Below are 18,135 nucleotides of genomic sequence, written 5' to 3'. Positions count from 1 at the left end.
AGTAATTTTTGGAGAATCCAAATATCATACCAAAAAGTATTTTTGAGGCAAAAGTAATTTTGTCAAAGTATTATAATTATTGTTTTTGCGTTTTTTTTTTTTTATATGTTGAATTTATATTGGAAAACTCACATGGTAGTTTCACATGCAATCTTAACACGCACCAAATTTGGAGCTGCAAAAGTATGCTTGAAATACCCAAATGAAATGGATCAAAATCTTACTTGCTATGACCATGTACCATACAACTATGTAGTATGCAAATACTTTTGCAAAATGTCAAGTTAACAAATATATAAAAAATTTACACCTAAAAGATAGATAACATTTGAATATTCAAATGAAAAAAGTGAAGATATCAGAGATGCCAAAAACAAATTTATTTATTTATTTTTACATGATTAATTTATAATTTAAGTAAATTTATTCATTTAAATTTAATTGTATATGAAATAAACACATGAATATTACTCGTATAAATGGATAATGCACTTCTTATAAAAAAGACGTCAATAATAAAAATGTTACAATAAACTGTAAGAAAAATTATCTATTGCCACTTCCTACACAAAGAGGAGTGATAAGGTTGGTTGGTGAAAGAAGAAGAAAAAAAGTAGCAGATTTGATTTGTCGTGTTAACAAAAATTAATTATTAATATTTATTGATAAAAAAAATAAAACAAAAAAAAAAACTTCCTTCACAAGGTGTGTGTATTAGACTGCTGGGCATTTTTTTAGGAAAAATATGATAAGTTAGCATGGTTATTTCATTATGTGATGCAACCACATTTAAAAAAGATTGTGTAAGATTAATGAAATTGTCAATTGTGAGTTTACAAAAATTTGATTATACTAAAACACTAAATTTATTAAATATCTTATTTTATCTATAAAATTAAAAAAAATATTAAAAGATTTACAACAACTCATACAATCTTATTTAATTAAGTAATGTAGACTCTTTTAACTTATTAAATATCTTTTAATAAGTTAATATATGTTTAAAAAGTTAATATTGCAAAGAAGAAAAAAAGATTGATTTTTAAGTGAAAGAATAGGTGTGAAGTTGTGAATAAGAGTAATTTATGAGTTTGGAAAGTATCATTTCCATGATACAAGTTATAAAAAATTATTTCAATAATATGTATTACATATGATTTCTCTTTTGTCTCTATACGGTGTACAAGGTTTGCATGAAAATAGAATAAATTTTTATTTGTTTTAATATTTTATTTTGAACGGAAATAACGTTGGCAGAAATATAATTTAGTGAGATGGATGCGATGCAGGTGTTGAGGTGTCGTCCACGTGTGTGGAGTGAGTGTAATAATATACTCGCTCTCCAAAGAAAGAAAATATCATATCCTTCTTCCTCCCTGATCCCAATATCCCATCCAGTGTGACTGCAATCGCAATGGATTCTCTGCGTGTCTATGCGTCTTCCATTCATCTCTGTCCTTCTCGGAACAGACAACATAACCCTAGTAACCATTTCAGATTCCTCCTTCCATCTATCCCTCCCCCTCCGCCTCACCTTCGCCCTCTCCATCTCCGATTGCCTCCGCTTATCTCCGCTGTCTCCTCCTCCCCCCAAACTCAAACTAGGGACGACCAAGACCAAGAACACGAACAAGAACAAGGAAAGAACAAGTCCCTGAAGAACAAAGTTCGTTTGCAAGTTCGATTAGATCACCAGGTTCAATTTGGCGATCACGTTGTCATTCGCGGATCTACCAAAGAATTAGGCTCCTGGACCAACAGTGTGCCCTTGAATTGGACCCAAAATGGATGGGTGTGCGACTTGGAATTTGAACAAGGGCAGGGGACCCTTCACATTGAGTTTAAATTCGTCACCGTCAACAAGGACGACACTTTAGTCTGGGAAGCTGGAGAAAACAGAGTGTTGAAAGTGCCAGGGGCAGGTAATTTTGCCACCGTGGCTACGTGGGACGCCACTCAAGAGACTTTGGAGCTACATTCTTTGGATGATGATGAACAAGTACAAGATGCAGATATTAATGAGTCTGTTTCCGAATCAGAGGCAAGTCCCTTTGTTGGTCAGTGGCAAGGTAAGCCTATTTCATTCATGCGATCCAACGAGCATCGGTCCCATGAAACAGAACGGAAATGGGACACTTCAGGTCTTCAAGGCCTGCCTCTCAAGTTCGTTCAAGCCGATCAAAGCGCAAGGAATTGGTGGAGAAAGGTACTGCCCTTCCCTCACCCTAACATAACTGCTCTATGGTATAATGCCTCTTTTAAATCAACATATTAACTTTATCTTTATTTTTCACTTTGAAGCTTGATATCGTGCGTGATATTATAGCTGGAAGTCTGCAAGGGGAAGATCGATTGGAGGCTCTCCTATACTCTGCTATCTATCTCAAGGTCTTGTTCTCTCTCTCTCTTCATTTTCAATCATCTTATCTATGTTCTTCTTATCGAATATCATCATCTGAGCCCTTCTTAGATCATCTCGTGCAGTGGATAAACACAGGGCAAATTTCTTGTTTTGAAGATGGAGGTCACCACCGGCCCAATAGGCATGCTGAGATCTCAAGGCTTATATTTCGTGAACTAGAGCGACACACTAGTCGCAAGGATATATCTCCACAGGTGATTTATATGAGGGTAGATCTTTCTGTCATAGGTTCAATATTGCAATAACCTTATTTCAGGTCGGATGAAGATAGTATAGTTCAAATGCAGTCAATTCGTTTCATATCTTCTTAATGTGTTCCATGTTAATTGTCCAAGAATTGGAAATTGTTCCAACAGGGTTGTTGATATAATATTTCTTTGCCACCTTTTCTATCTTACTGTCCAATAAATTTTATGCCTTACTTCTTTCATTTGCCATAATTTCATCAACATACAGGAAGTTCTAGTCATTCGTAAGATTCATCCATGTTTGCCATCTTTCAAGGCTGAATTCACTGCATCTGTTCCTCTTACTCGAATTAGAGACATTGCTCATCGGAATGACATCCCACATGACCTAAAGGTTGTTCTTTTCAAAGTACTTGAACTATGAAATCTCATTGTAGTTCAATGTTAATAATAGGTCAACTGTTTTCTGTATTGCTTATTCTCCAGTTACAAATTAAGCATACAATACAAAACAAGCTTCACCGAAATGCTGGACCTGAAGATTTGGTTGCTACAGAAGCTATGCTTGCTAAAATCACAAAAAACCCTGCAGAATATAGTGAACCGTTCGTGAAGGAATTCAAGATATTTCATCAAGAACTCAAAGACTTCTTCAATGCTAGCAGGTTTGACATGACTATCAGTCTATCACAAACATGACTAAGTATCCCTTGTAATCACATGTGAAAGTTTTGTTTCTTCTTCACATCAATTTCTGTTATTAAATTTTAACATTATGTTGTTTTCTATTGGAATCTCCCTACATGATCACAGCCCCATCATTTGAATACACAATTCTTCATTTTGTATCACTGTAAACCAATAGACTGATCATGGAACTTCATGCATTTGAATCGCTGACTAGAAAATCTTCATTTTGAAGTAATCATATATTTCCTTAAGTCAGAAAATCAACTGGTTGAACACTATGTGATAGTTTCTCCTTTTAGGAGGTTCCATGTTCAATCCCATTGGAAGCAACTTGCTAAAGGGCTCCAATAAAAAATGGTGGCCCAATGCATTAATCTCCAGTGTTATGAAATGTGGGGAGTGTCATGCACTCCACATGCAGAAAGGCTTCTTTCAGGACTAGAACTTGTAGGCTGTGACTACCAAGGTCACAAGACAGCAACCTTCTTGTGCCAAGGCTTACCATCTCTTGGCCTACAGAGGGTGTGTGTGGGGGTGTGGTGGAGGGGGGGGGGGGGGATATACTCAAATAATTTGGACTTGCATTACACTAGTCATTGGAAAATCATGATCTTACACTTTTGAGTGAGCAAAGCATACTAAATTTCGAGGATATATTCAAATCATTTGAACTTGTATCTAACTAGTACTGGAAAATCTCTGTCCACAAAAAAAACTAGTACTGGAAAATCATGATTTGATGGTTTTACATATGGCTTTGTCATGTTCCAGTCTTGCTGAACAGCTAGAATCAATTCATGAATCTATGGATAAATATGGCATTTCAGCAATTAGTTCATTCTTGGAGTGCAAAAAGGTGAATTTACTTTTTCTAATTCTCTTGTATCTATATTTCTTTATTTGACTTCAAGGTTTGACACTGGAATAAACTAATAGGAATAAGATGTTAGATAACCCAGGGTGGAACAATTAGTTAGTTAGTGAGTTAGCTAGATAGGGGATGGAATACTTAGAAAATTATTAGTTGCATCTTTAGTCTCTCAGGTATTGCAATTGTGCCATTTTAGTTCCCTATGTTTCAACTGTGATAATTGGGTCCCTCAATATTTCTCCCATTCACAATCAAGTCCCTCCATCTTGATTTCGTCCAATATTTAACGTAATTAGCTGACGTGACAATCTGGACATGACATAGCAGTGAGTAAATACAGTGTACTAGCTAAAAAACATAGAATAGTTGAACTAAATGACCTAAAATATTGCTTTGGCTGTATTTACTTAATTGTGGTGTTGACGATGCTTGTGGGTAAATTATTATTTTTATGATAGCATCATAGCAGTGAACAACAGAAGGATGACTTAAAATATTGGATGGAATCAGGATGGAGGGACCTGATTTTAAATAAGAAAAAACTTGGGGGACCTAATTAACCCAATTAGAACTTGAGGGGCAAAAATTGCACAATTGTTGGGGGACTAAAAATGCAATTAAGTCATTAGAAAAATAATGAATGTTAATGTTTCATATAAATAATTTTTGTGAGAATCCTGTGCATTACATGGGTATTTGTAATATAGGTGAAGTGTGAATTTTTTTTTCTAAGAGAAGGTTGGCTTAAAGGATATGAAATTATTTTTCTTGGTAATAAACTAACATAAACTAAAACAAAATATAATTGTTTGAAACTTGTAACTTTGAAAAAACTTAAAAGTTAGTTTAATTAATATAATAATATTTTAATGATGATTTTCAAACAACCCAATATGCTTAATGTTGATCAGAGAAAATTTGGTACTGATAGAAAAAAATTAAGAAACACGAAAGTATCATTTGATTGAATACCTAATTACAGAGGAAAAAAATATTGGTTTTATTAAATTTAAAAGTTTGAAAGACGTGTCACAAAATGGGGAAAACATATGACTGTGAGAAGATGTAGAGTGGTTATCCTATTTTCTAAAATATAATAATGGATTTAGGATAATAACTTGCTATCTTCTATGATGCATTATTCTCTCAGCCATTTGTTCTCTCTTGATTCTCTTTTAGTCAAAATACTTCTCCATGGATTATAGATGTAGAATACGAAAACCAAATAATTTATGCTCCTCAGATTCAGCACGAAGGTGAAATATTGTGGTTGTCAAGCTATAGCTTGGATAAGAACTTCCTCTCCTTTCCTCCTTTCCTCCTTTCTTGTGTGGGGGGGTGGGCAGCACTGTTGCATTGATCTTTTTCATGTGATTGTGGTATTTATAGTTGTTCTGATAATGGTATCTACTGATAAGAGACAATCTTTTATACTTTTCCAGAATATGGATGCTGCAGCAGAATCAACTGCTGCCACAGAAGAAGTAATTGAACTTTTATTTAAAACAATGGAATCTTTAAATGTTTTGAGAGAAACTATTGTAAAGGGACTTGAAAGTGGCCTCAGGAATGATGCTCCAGATTCTGCAATAGCTATGCGTCAAAAGGTGACACTAATTTTATTCAATTATTTAGCCAGACCTTGAGAGTCTGGTTAGCTATTTAAAGAATGCCAGAACATCTTTTGATTCTCATCTTTTTTGGAAAGTACAGTGGCGCCTCTGTGAGATTGGACTTGAGGATTACTCATTCGTTCTTTTAAGCAGGTTGTTGTCACACCTTTTTCCTAATTTACTCTTTTTACAATTGTAAGATATTCAGTAGTTGAATGCTTTTTTGTGAAATATATTAAGGACACATGTTGCAAAAAGCATGGGGTACTTGTTAACTATTAAGACAGTGGACACATGGGGGTATCTGTCTTGGAGGTATTTTTGTTGGGTTTTTTTTTGGATAGTGGACACAAGGGGGGTGTTATGTTTGTGTTTGTTAACATCCAGGTGTATGCAGGGGGAAGTCATGCATCTTTCTGTATGCAGGATAGCTGTATAAATTAAGATGCTTTATGGGAACCGGTACATGCTTAGTTTCGGTGTGTGGGTTTCTCAACGACACTGCTTACAGTGGTGCTGCTACATGTACATTTATTATGTGGCACTACTTGTGCTTCTTATTGATATATATTTCTTTTTCCGACAAAAAAAAGAACTATTTATACAGTACTAGATAACACTAGAATAATACATAATCTCAAAATACATGAGATAGATGTTAATTAGACCTTGAAATTAGTTAAAGAATTAAATCGATTGTCTAACACTTTAAAAGGGCAAAATATATGAAGTTTCATGTTGATTTCAAATAACTGCAAAATATTGGGAAGCTGTGAATTCAATCTGCCTATAATCTATATGCCACTTGATAAGGATTTAGTATGATTGAATTATGTAGAACTTGTTTGACTTTGATGGAGTTATAGACCGTTCTCTTGGTAGCACATTAACTTCTGAACACATGAATAGATTTCTCAATGAGTTTGAAGTTATGGGAGGTGCTCATCGGCTGGCTGAAAGCATTCAGTCAAAAAATCTAAACTCATGGAATGATCCACTTGGAGCACTTATTATTGGAGTCCACCAGCTGAAGTTATCTGGTTGGAAGCCAGAAGAATGTGGTGCTATTGAAAATGAGCTCATCACCTGGAGTAAAAGAGGCCTTTCTGAAACGGAAGGTAGCTTTCTCAGGTCTTTTCTTGAATTGTGTTTTTAAATCATTCTAGACAGTGTTGACTAATTTTTCATTTTAAATGTACTCCCTTTTATTCCAGGAAATGAAGATGGCAAGACTATTTGGACATTGAGACTGAAAGCTACTCTTGATAGATCAAAGAGGCTAACTGATGAATATACTGAAGAACTTCTTAAGATATTCCCTCAGAAAGTCCAGGTCCGTTGGAGAGTATTATTATGAGGATTATGTTAAAGGCCTGTGCCTTTAATGTCTAGTAAAATGATACTAAACCAATGACATAAAGCGAGGCTGAGTACAACCGAGACTAGGGAATACAAAAAATTCAAAAAGTTTGTACACTGAAAATATATAATTAACTTAACAGACAGTTTGCTAGTCTTAATAACTCTAAATAGCCTTAATTTGTGACCTATGAGGATCTTTGAAATTTTACACAACCTTTAATCAGAAATGAATCCGAACATTGAGACAAATTCAATTCAGACATAGGAAATCTTGATAGTAGTTCATCCTTCATTTCAAAGCTAAATAATATATGCCTTATGAGACTGGTACTGTTTGGTTTTCAAAGCTGGGTTCCTTTACATGTCAAATGCATATATCATGAAATAAATAAACTTGTCATTTTAAATGTTGCAGATACTAGGAAAAGCTCTAGGAATACCTGAAAACAGTGTCAGGACATATACAGAAGCTGAGATTCGAGCTGGGTATGATAATGCTCTATCCTTCATACTTTTCTTTTGTGTACATTATCCTTTTGCAATTTAGTAAGATAATTTTTTCAAGAATTATATTCTAAAGTGTTTTCACCAATATCTGTGATTTCTTGTCATGTTTATTCCTAGACTAAGGATTTCACTACCATTACCAAACATAACAAGTATATACATGATATCTAACTTTTCTACTGTACATTTTTAGTGTGATTTTTCAGGTTTCAAAACTATGTACTCTTCTTCTAAAAGCAGTTAGAAACACACTTGGTTCTCAAGGTTGGGATGTTCTTGTTCCAGGAACTGCTTTAGGAAAACTTGTTCAGGTACCACTACCAAGTTGCATTTAGAAATATCACGTACAATGTGATTATGATATTTACTGTGTGCTTGTGAGTTTGAGAGAGAGAGACCTTTATGGAAAACCCTTATTGAATTTATAGAAGTGAATAATCCCTTACCTATATTTTAGAAGTGAATGTATCCTCATACTAAAACTACTAACACTGGTGCAAGATGGAGCATAAATGATAATGATGCCTAACTTCTTGTCACTAATAGTATTCTGTACAGCATTATGGGTTTTTTTTTCTCACATTAGTACATTACCATCAAGATTTATTTTGACTGCAAAGACCCACTTGCAGCCTATAGCATATTTGTGTTAAGGTAATGGAACCAAAAGACAGGTCTCATTTCTCTCCAGAGCCACCTTTTCCATCTGCACACTCTCACCACCCATCACGGGCAAGAGCCTCTGAAGCTTCACTCTTGGCAAGATAGAGTCCATGAAAACAGTAAAGTACTAATAGGATGGAGACACATGGTGTAAGACACAACAACAACAATAATAATATAAAATAAAAATGAGATCAAGTAATTCTATACTATCAATTATCAAACGGAAGTCCTCAAGTTGTGGGAAGACGGGAATTTATAGCTCTCAATACAAGCAAAACCTAAAAACAAAGTAATAACCAAAATAGGTAACAAACAAGGTTAGAGATATCCTCATCCTTGACTAACATGAGAGAGAGAGAGTGATGTGTAGAGAGATATGAGAGAGAGAGAGAGAGGAGAGTCAGAGAGAGATACAAAGAGAGGTTGAGGGAACACAACAGAGCATGGGTGAGAAAGGGACCAAGTCACAACTATGACGGGAAATGGTACAGTCAGCGAGCAGCATGGAAAGGAGCAGCAAGGCAAAGGGATGTGGAAATCAGTAACTGGAGGGATGCAACAGACGTCCACTCCTTCTACTTCACACGATTTCCGGAGGAAATGGGGGAGAAGGATATGTGGCTGAAGTTTAAGACATGGGGAGATGTGCGAGAGATTTTCATTGCAAAGCACAAAAACAGGAATGAACGGCGGTACGGTTTTGTGCATTTCAAAGGAGTTGAGGATGTGAAGCTTCTTGAACAATAGCTAGACAGCATGGTTATCGGTGGCCTTAAACTCCATGCTATCCTCCCTAAGCACGGATGGCAGAGGACGACAGCTGGGAAATCTAACTCGAAGGGAGGTGCAAAATAAGGTGGGCATGAATAGGAGTAGAACAGGCATGGGTGGTTAGGAACATAGCAAGAATGACATGGTATTCAACACAGGGGATGCACGAATATCGAATCAATATCCACACCAAAGGACAAAGTCAAGGTCGTACGCGAAGGTAGTGGTGACAGGCAATAGAAGTGTGGGGAGGAGAGAGTTCCAGGGGTACAAGCATCAAACATCAATAACATCTCACTCATCACTGCAGTTGAGCATACCCATGGAACAGGTGAAACGTTTCTATAATACCTGGGTTGGGAGACTGAGGAAATTGTCGGTGCTCAATAGATTAGAAGATAAGCTCATGTGGGAGACAAGACAGGAGTTAAGCCAAACTATCTTGGGGATGACATGGTCCTAGTGGTACAGGCCTAGAAGTGGAAGATGTACCTTGAAGGGGTACAGGCCTAATGGGACAGCCAAAAGCTGACTGGACAGGATCCTAGTATCTGCAGAATGGCTTAATAAATGGCAGGGTAGAAGATGGCAGGCTAGACAGGATCCTAGTATCTCACAATTAATGGGAACTGCAAACACAATATGCTAAGAGGACTTCTTGTCGATGTTTGTTGGATAGAAGATCCCAACAGGATCAAAGAAGAGGCCCGTCAAGACTTCTTGTTGATGGTTGTTGGATAGAAGATCCCAACAGGATCAAAGAAGAGGTCCATCAGTTCTTTAGGAAGAGATTTGAGGAAAGTGAGGAGGTGAGGCCGAGGCTAGATGGGGTAATTTTTCAGGTAATTGCACAAAATCAAAATGATTTCCTGATAGATCGTTTTCATGAGAAGGAAGTAAAAGATGCATCATAGAAACAATCTGATTTTCCAAGGAAGTCCTTTCGACCCCTATAAAGTCATGGATCATGCCATTTACCTTCTTTGGTCCTGGTTCAAGGCTATAGATAAAGATTTTAATACCAGCTTCATCCACTGGTCTTCCAATATTTCGAAGTCCTTTGGATAGTTTTGATGGGTTTCCTTAATCTCATGTTTTAGGATGGGCTTTTTGGAGGGCAGCACTCTGGTGCTTTGTATGTATCTCTAGTACCACTGGTACTAGTTTTTCTATTAATAATATATATATCTTTTGCCTTCCAAAAAAAAAAGAGATGCAGTGTGGGAATGTGGGAGAGATAAATGCCCCAAACCGGATGGATTAAACTTCAAATTTATGAAGGAGTTCTGGGATGTAATTAAACCTGAGGTGCTTAGATTCTTGGACAAGTTCTATGTAAATGGCAGATTTTCGAAGGAAACAAATGCTTCGTTCCTAGCACTAATCCCCAAAGTACAGGATCCACAGAACCTCAATCAGTACAGACCTATATCCCTGATAGACTACATCTACAAGATTGTGGCTAAATTGCTAACAAGAAGATTGAAGAGGTGCTGCCAAATGTTATTGATGAGCGACAAACTGCCTCTATTGAAGGCAGACACATGCTACATAGTGTAGGACATTGCTAATGAAGCGGTGGAGGAAGTGAAAAGAGGTTCTAAGAGCTGCTTGGTGTTCAAAGTCGACTATGAGAAGCCATATGATTCAGTTAGTTGGGATTTTCTGGTCTACATGCTTTGGAGGATGGGGTTTTGTCCTAAGTGGATCACTTGGATTGAAGGATGTCTTAGATCAGCCTCTATCTCCATATTGATCAATGGGAGCCCTTCAGCTGAATTCATTCCCCAAAAAGGACTTAGACAAAGGGATCCATTAGCCCCCTTCTGTTTAATATTGTGGCAAAGGGTTTAACGGGCCTAATGAGAGAAACTTTGCAAAAGAATCAGTTTAAGGGACTCTTGGTTAGAAGAAATCAGGTTGAAATTAGTATCATGCAGTATACAGATGATACCATTTTCTTTGGGGAAGCATCGATAGAAAATGTGAGAGTTATCAAGGTGATGCTAAGGAGCTTTGAGATGATGTCAGGTTTAAAAATAAACTTTGCAAAAACACAGTTTAGGGTGATTGGAATGCCATTGCATTGGACGAAGAATGTTGCAACCTACCTTAGCTGCAGCCTGCTGTCTATACCTTTTACCTACTTGGGTATCCCGATCGGGGCAAACCCAAGAAGTAGTGTGACTGAGGATCCTATTGTCAAAAAATGTGAGCGTAAATTGGTAAAGTGGAAACAAAAGCATATATCATTTGGGGGAAGGGTGACTTTGATAAAGTCAGTCCCAAACTCAATTCCTATTTACTTTCTTTCATTTTTCAAGATCTCGAAGAAGGTGGTACATAAGCTGGTGAAACTACAGAGATGGTTCTTGTGGGGTGGAGATACAGAGCAGAAGAAGATCGCAGGGATTAGCTGGGAATCAGCATGTCTATAGAAGGAGAAAAGAGGTCTGGGAATCAGAGATTTAGGAGAAAAAAGGTCTGGGAATCAGAGATTTGACCAAGTTTAATTGTGCTCTTCTTGAAAAATGGAGGTGGAATCTGTTTCATCATCAAGGAGAGTTATGGGCTAGAGTGCTGGATTCAAAATATGGTGGGTGGAGGAACCGGAATGAGAATAGAAGGAATTCCGTAGAATCTGTCTGGTGGAAAGATCTTAACTCTATATGCCACAGCTTTGGGGAGGAAATCTCGTTCAAATCTGGAATAAAATGGAGCGTGGGTTCTGGTTCAAAGGTTAGGTTTTAGGAAGATGGGTGGAAGGATGATGGGATCCCTCTGATGATAAAGTACCCTAGACTTTACCTGAATTCGAACCTAAAAAACCATTACATTCAACAGTTAGGGAGCAGTTCAGGTGGAGCCTAGGAGTGGTTCCTGCAGTGGAGGTGAGAGATACCTATGGGTGCCAATTTTTTGTGAAAGGATTTGACATACCTTTCTACTATTGGTCCAGCAATATCAGAGAGGGCTTTGTAATAAGGGGGAATTAGGATTAGGTGCTGAGATGATCTATGTAACCTATACAGTCTGAGTTTTGGTTTCTTAATTTGCTGAATAGTTTGTATTAGGGAACCAAACCTCTGCATGGGAGACTAATGTGTGTACATATAACAGTACCCCTTGTGCTGCTTTATCATATTAATATATACTACTATTTTTGCGGATAAAAAAAAATCTTGACTAACATGAATTTGGATTTCTTTGACCTAGGTTGAAAAAATTGTTCCTGGTTCACTACCATCATCAGTTGAAGGACCTATTATCCTTGTTGTTAACAAAGCGGATGGTGATGAAGAGGTATATATATTTGTATTTCTTTGAGAGTTTATGGAAATACTAAATATATTAAGATTATAAGTTGATTACTCTGGCAGGTAACAGCTGCTGGGAGGAACATAGTGGGAGTTATACTTCAGCAAGAGCTGCCTCACTTATCTCATCTCGGTGTTAGGGCACGGCAGGAAATTTTTCTTTCTAAATATCCAATCAATAATTTTGAAGTTTGAGTATATACAATATGTCAATGACATTCATACAGCTATTGTTTATTACAGGAAAAGGTCATCTTTGTCACGTGTGAAGATGATGAAAAGGTTGCTGATATACAAAGGCTGATTGGGTCATATGTGAGGTTATATTGTCAAGACAATTTTCCCATCCATGAATACTTATTTCAAAATATTTTGATATAATCTTGTGAGCATATCTAATGCAATAATGTTTTCCATTTTCTCCTTTCCTGGTTCAATTTAACTTTTCAGATTGGAAGCATCAACTGCTGGGGTTAATCTGAAGTTGTCCTCTTCAGTTGACATAGAAGACAATTCTTCCATTAGAAGTTCTTCTGATGACTGTGTCTCTGGAGTTGAGGTTCCTTCTTTTTCTTCTGGTAGAATCTCCAATTTTGATCAGGTAGAGAATGATAAAATTATCCACTTAATTTTTTTTTGGCTGAGTTGATATTTTGGAGATAAATCCTAGGCTGGTGAAAGTAGTGACATTTAGGGTTGAAAAATTAGACAATTATTTTATTTTAATTTAAAAAAACTATTTTGTAAAACAGTTTACGGAGCTAATCATACACCCCCAACCTACTGGTTCAGCATCCATCAACCCTGTATCCTACCATAAGTATTAGAGTAAGTATGCAACACTCACACCATACCCCACAACAGCTGCACTTTCTTTAACCTAAACTGCCCCCTCAATCTTGTGGCCACTAGTCAGACTACCTTGAACCTTTGCATTGTCACGGTGTCACCAAATAGCACCTATCTTTGCTTGTTGGGTAATCAACGCTCCCACAAATAAAATTACCCACCCTCACAAAGGATCATGAGAACACAATAAAGATTACACCGTAGGAAAAATAATAACAAATACAAGAATTTAATGTGGTTCAACACCTCTTGCTTACGTCCACGGAACCGTCTCAAAAGTATTTCACTATCAAAAAATGATTACAAGATTGTAATCCACCCTAAATAGTGTATCACTCTACAAACCCGAGTACCCCACTTAATGGTTACAAGAAATGATAACACTCTCACATAAAAACACTTTTCTTTCAACAAAGTGACTTTGTTTCACAATCTCTCTTCTCACACACTCTTTCTTCATGTGTTTCTTCTCCACTAATTCTCTTCTCTATTTATAGTGAAGATTGTCATTAACTATAGGAAATAAGTTTTCTTGAAAGTTGAAACAAAAACAACTTCCACTGCATCCATTCAAATAATCTTCATCTAGTAAAATGTAATCTTTCACTTTGCATTTAATCCACCTAAATCTTAGTGATAAAAATACAATTCCCAATATGTATGCACCTTATCTTTTGACTTGAAACTCTACATTGCCTTATTCTCGGAACTTGCTAGCATCACCTAACTCTTGCTTTATATTATGACATGTCATGTCATGTCAATCTCTTATTATTCAGAGTAATGATTTTTATTGCCAAGCATTTATTCTATTACAATTCTCTTAATTCTTCGTAAAAATGACCTCTAATGCATAATTTTTCTTTTCATATCAAGGGTGCTTCTTCTGGAAGAGTTATCTTGCTTCCTGATGCAGAGCTACAGACTTCAGGTGCAAAGGCTGCTGCATGTGGTCACTTATCATCATTGTCTGCAGTTTCTGATAAAGGTAGGATTCAATAAAAGCAATGTGTTGCCTAAATATGTCAGACCATCATTATCGCAATATATTGATTGACTTCAACTCAAGTAGTGTCATATTTTATCTTTCTAATGATATATTTCTTATGGATTGATACTATGTCCTGTTTTAAAACGCTCTCTCTAGTTTGCTAACACTCATAAGGAATGAAATTTCAGCTCTATTTTTTTTTAGACTAGCCAGCTCAAGACTTTATCCTTAGAGAATTTTATTGAAACAATGCTTTAAATCTTCTTGTTCATCTGAAAATTGATGTTATGTTTTTTCATGAGCTGAAGTCTTGGAGTTGCTTTTTCCCATATATTCTAGGAGGATGTGTTGTGGTCGGATTCTTTACTCTTTCCTCTAAACGAATTCTTCTTTTATACGCAAAACAACCAACCAGTTATCTACTATAATAACAAATAGGTTAATATTGTCCACATATCAAGTCATTGAGGGTAGGGAAACACTGATTTATATGCATACTGTTCTGCATGACTTTGCATAAGATATTCATCAGTGTTAAGTCTCAATTCTCAAATAAGCTGTTACATATGCACCCTAGAATGTTTTTTGCAATGGCTTAAGTATGTTTAGTCCCTCTAATTAGGGTTATAATTTTTTTAAGTCCCCCAAATTAAAGTTTGTTTTTTTAGTCCCCCCTCAAAATTGACCCACTTATATAGTTTATCTCAACATTATCTTTAGTTTTTTTTTTTTGCTCGGCACATTATCTTTAGTTGATGTGAGATTCCAACATGTATCCTTTTGTCCTTGACTACCGGTGCCCATGTGAGACTTTTAACACACCCCCTCCCCCCTCTAGCTAGGGGTGACCACAATTTAGGTGATTTTTTCCAACATCCCCTGTCACGCTCAAAGCTACCTCTGCCTAGATGATGACAAACACACGGACCCATCTAGGATAAGTTTTGATATCATGTCAAAAAGTGGGTTTGGACATAACTCAATATTATAAAATCAGCTTTTAAGGTGAGGATTGTTTTCCACTTATATAATTTATCTTGACACTATCTTTAATCGATGTGAGACTTCAATATGTCCCCGTTTTGCCCACGGCTACTTGCCATGTGAGGCTTTCATCACCCCCTCTATCTAAGGGTGACCACAATTTAGGTGATTTTTTCCAACAATATTTAAGCCTTTTGCAATTCTAACAGTTCGAGTCCTTCATTAAAAAATGTATATAATTATCAAAATTGGACATTTTTAGTTTGAAGCAATAACATTTGTCCTCTTGATAAAACTTTTATCGCTAAAAAATTTGGTCCACTCATGCCATGTCTTATATGCATGTCATGTCATATTTCAAAATATGTCATCTGATTTAAACATGTTAGCTTAAAACATGTAAAACCAAATATTAATTATGCTCTTGTCACTGATTATATCAGCTGCATTTTCCTGCAAATTTCATGTTTCTGAATTTTTTCTCCCGCTTTCTGTACAGCTTTGCTTTATGTTCTTATATTCAAATAGACTGAAGTGCTAAGTTAAACCATACTATTTCTTTTTAAGATCTTGTCAATTAAATGAGATCTTTGAAGATGATTGCTGATGGTGGTTAAGATGATTTTGGAAGATGCCTATGCAATTTTAATTTTCAGTGATCAGAATCATAGACTAACTGGTGATATAAATATAATAATTAACAACAATTATATTTTCTTGCAAATCATATTTCTAATATCTGAATTTTGAATGACAGTTTACAGTGATCAGGGAGTGCCTGCTTCTTTTCGAGTTCCTTCTGGGGCAGTTTTACCATTTGGATCCATGGAATTGGAGCTAGAGAAGAGCAATTCGACTGAAGCATTCAGGTCTATCCTGGAAAAGATAGAAACAGCCAAGCTGGAGGGTGGTGAACTTGATGTTCTATGCCATCAACTCCAGGAATTAATTTCTTCCCTGAAGCCATCAAAAGACATAATTCAAAGCATTGGGAGAATATTCCCAAGCAATGCACGTTTAATTGTTCGATCCAGTGCCAATGTTGAGGACTTAGCTGGAATGTCAGCAGCTGGACTTTATGAATCAATACCCAACGTTAGTCCTTCCAATCCAACAGTTTTTGGAAATGCAGTTAGCCAAGTATGGGCTTCACTGTACACTCGGAGAGCAGTTTTGAGCCGCCGTGCTGCTGGTGTTCCTCAGAAGGAAGCTTCGATGGCAATACTGATCCAAGAAATGCTTTCACCGGATTTATCATTTGTACTACATACCGTGAGCCCAACAAACCAGGATAATAATTGTGTGGAGGCTGAAATTGCTTCTGGCCTTGGTGAAACTCTAGCTTCTGGAACCCGGGGTACACCATGGCGTATATCATCTGGGAAATTTGACGGGCAAGTGCAAACATTGGCTTTTGCAAACTTCAGTGAGGAATTGCTGGTACGAGGTGCAGGGCCTGCAGATGGGGAGATTATCCGTTTGACTGTTGATTACAGCAAGAAACCACTGACAGTTGACTCAGTTTTCCGTGGACAACTTGGTCAACGTCTTTGTGCAGTTGGGTTTTTCCTGGAGAGAAAGTTTGGTTGCCCACAGGATGTGGAAGGATGTCTTGTTGGAAAAGACATCTTTATCGTACAGACAAGGCCCCAACCCCTGTAGAGATCTCCTGTTTCTCTCTCGATACGGCTGCATCGCACCGTAGTTGCTGGGAGTACACATTTAATACAGGAAGCACATGCTTCTCTATTGCACCAGAGCTATGTTCTCCAGCATGTACGTGATGGAAATGGAATGAAGTTCGACTTCGACAAATTGTTGGATATGAAATCAGCCGTTACGGTTGGTCTGTCTACGATTGTATCTTGTGTAAACTACGTAGATTTATTTCTTGAATTACATTTTTGTGACATCATGATATTTAAAAAGTTAGCTTAATACGCATCAAGTGTCTAATCTCTTTTATTAGTCCCTCCATGTTGAACACACTTTTACCTCTTCTGTTTTTCAGAAGACCTCGTGTTCATATCTCATTTCTTATGTAAATGTAACCAATAAATATATCTTTCACCAAGGATTTCCATATAATGCCCACAGATAGTTGCTGCTAGAGTTAGCCAAATAATGATTAACTGACCTTATTACTATGAAATTCATTTCAATACTTAGTACTTGACCCAGATTTAGGTGGAAAAATAAAAACTTCCGGGTAACTACGTGGACCCTTGAAGTTGATGTGGGTGGTTATAATACTGGTATTTTCTTTGAAAAATTGTTTAGAGAGCATTTCTCTTAACATACAGATTGAAGTTTAATGGAAGCTATACAATTACGAGAGTTATTAAATAATATATAGGATCTACAAATTTTTATGATTTTTTAAAAATTTCAATTAATAAGAAAGGATGTGTAAAAGAGTGTATCAAATAGTACGTTAGCATTTTGCAAAATGTAAATGTTTCTCCTATAAGTGTTGCTTTTGAGTATAAGAAAAAAAAAACAATTCATCAGAAATTTATGATTTAGTTTTAGACTATTCAAGTAGATTCACCACCAATCATAACAAGTGTCAAAATAAAATTATAGTTTTAATTATATAAATACAATAAAGAAGCTAAAATACTAGTTATTTGTAAATACAAAACAATTAATTTTGCACCAATTTTATGTACAAAAAGATTACCTTTGTACTAAATGAGTTGGTTTGAGTAGTACATCACTGATTTTTCTTGATTAAGCTCTGAAATATAACCCTTATGATGGTAAAAAAAAAGGAAACAGTATTACTATGTTATAAATTGGTATCGGAACTCTAATAAATCTATTAAGGATGCAAGTGGTCTAGACAAAAAAATGTATCCCTAACTCAACAAATAATAAGCATTTGTTGATATGATCTTATTA

General features: G+C 36.2%; 1 protein-coding gene across 1 annotated transcript; it reads left to right on the top strand.

The window, feature by feature from the left end:
- The first annotated feature begins 1,292 nt into the window (after window positions 1-1,292).
- LOC114369976 (phosphoglucan, water dikinase, chloroplastic) lies at window positions 1,293-17,314 on the top strand. Its single transcript, XM_028327257.1, has 18 exons — window positions 1,293-2,206; window positions 2,302-2,388; window positions 2,485-2,616; window positions 2,879-3,004; window positions 3,097-3,275; window positions 4,072-4,156; window positions 5,614-5,778; window positions 5,885-5,937; window positions 6,694-6,902; window positions 6,999-7,117; window positions 7,562-7,632; window positions 7,847-7,964; window positions 12,307-12,393; window positions 12,471-12,557; window positions 12,651-12,727; window positions 12,858-13,008; window positions 14,133-14,244; window positions 15,989-17,314. Exons 1-18 carry the CDS (start codon window positions 1,415-1,417, stop codon window positions 16,891-16,893), a joined length of 3,555 nt encoding a protein of 1,184 aa, XP_028183058.1. The 5' UTR covers window positions 1,293-1,414; the 3' UTR covers window positions 16,894-17,314.
- Window positions 17,315-18,135: the final 821 nt, after the last annotated feature.

This window comes from Glycine soja, chromosome 10 (genome assembly GCF_004193775.1).
Source record: "Glycine soja cultivar W05 chromosome 10, ASM419377v2, whole genome shotgun sequence".
Lineage (NCBI taxonomy): Eukaryota > Viridiplantae > Streptophyta > Magnoliopsida > Fabales > Fabaceae > Glycine > Glycine soja.
The sequence above is the reverse complement of the archived record's forward strand: the minus strand, read 5'-3'. Positions and strand labels throughout refer to the sequence as shown.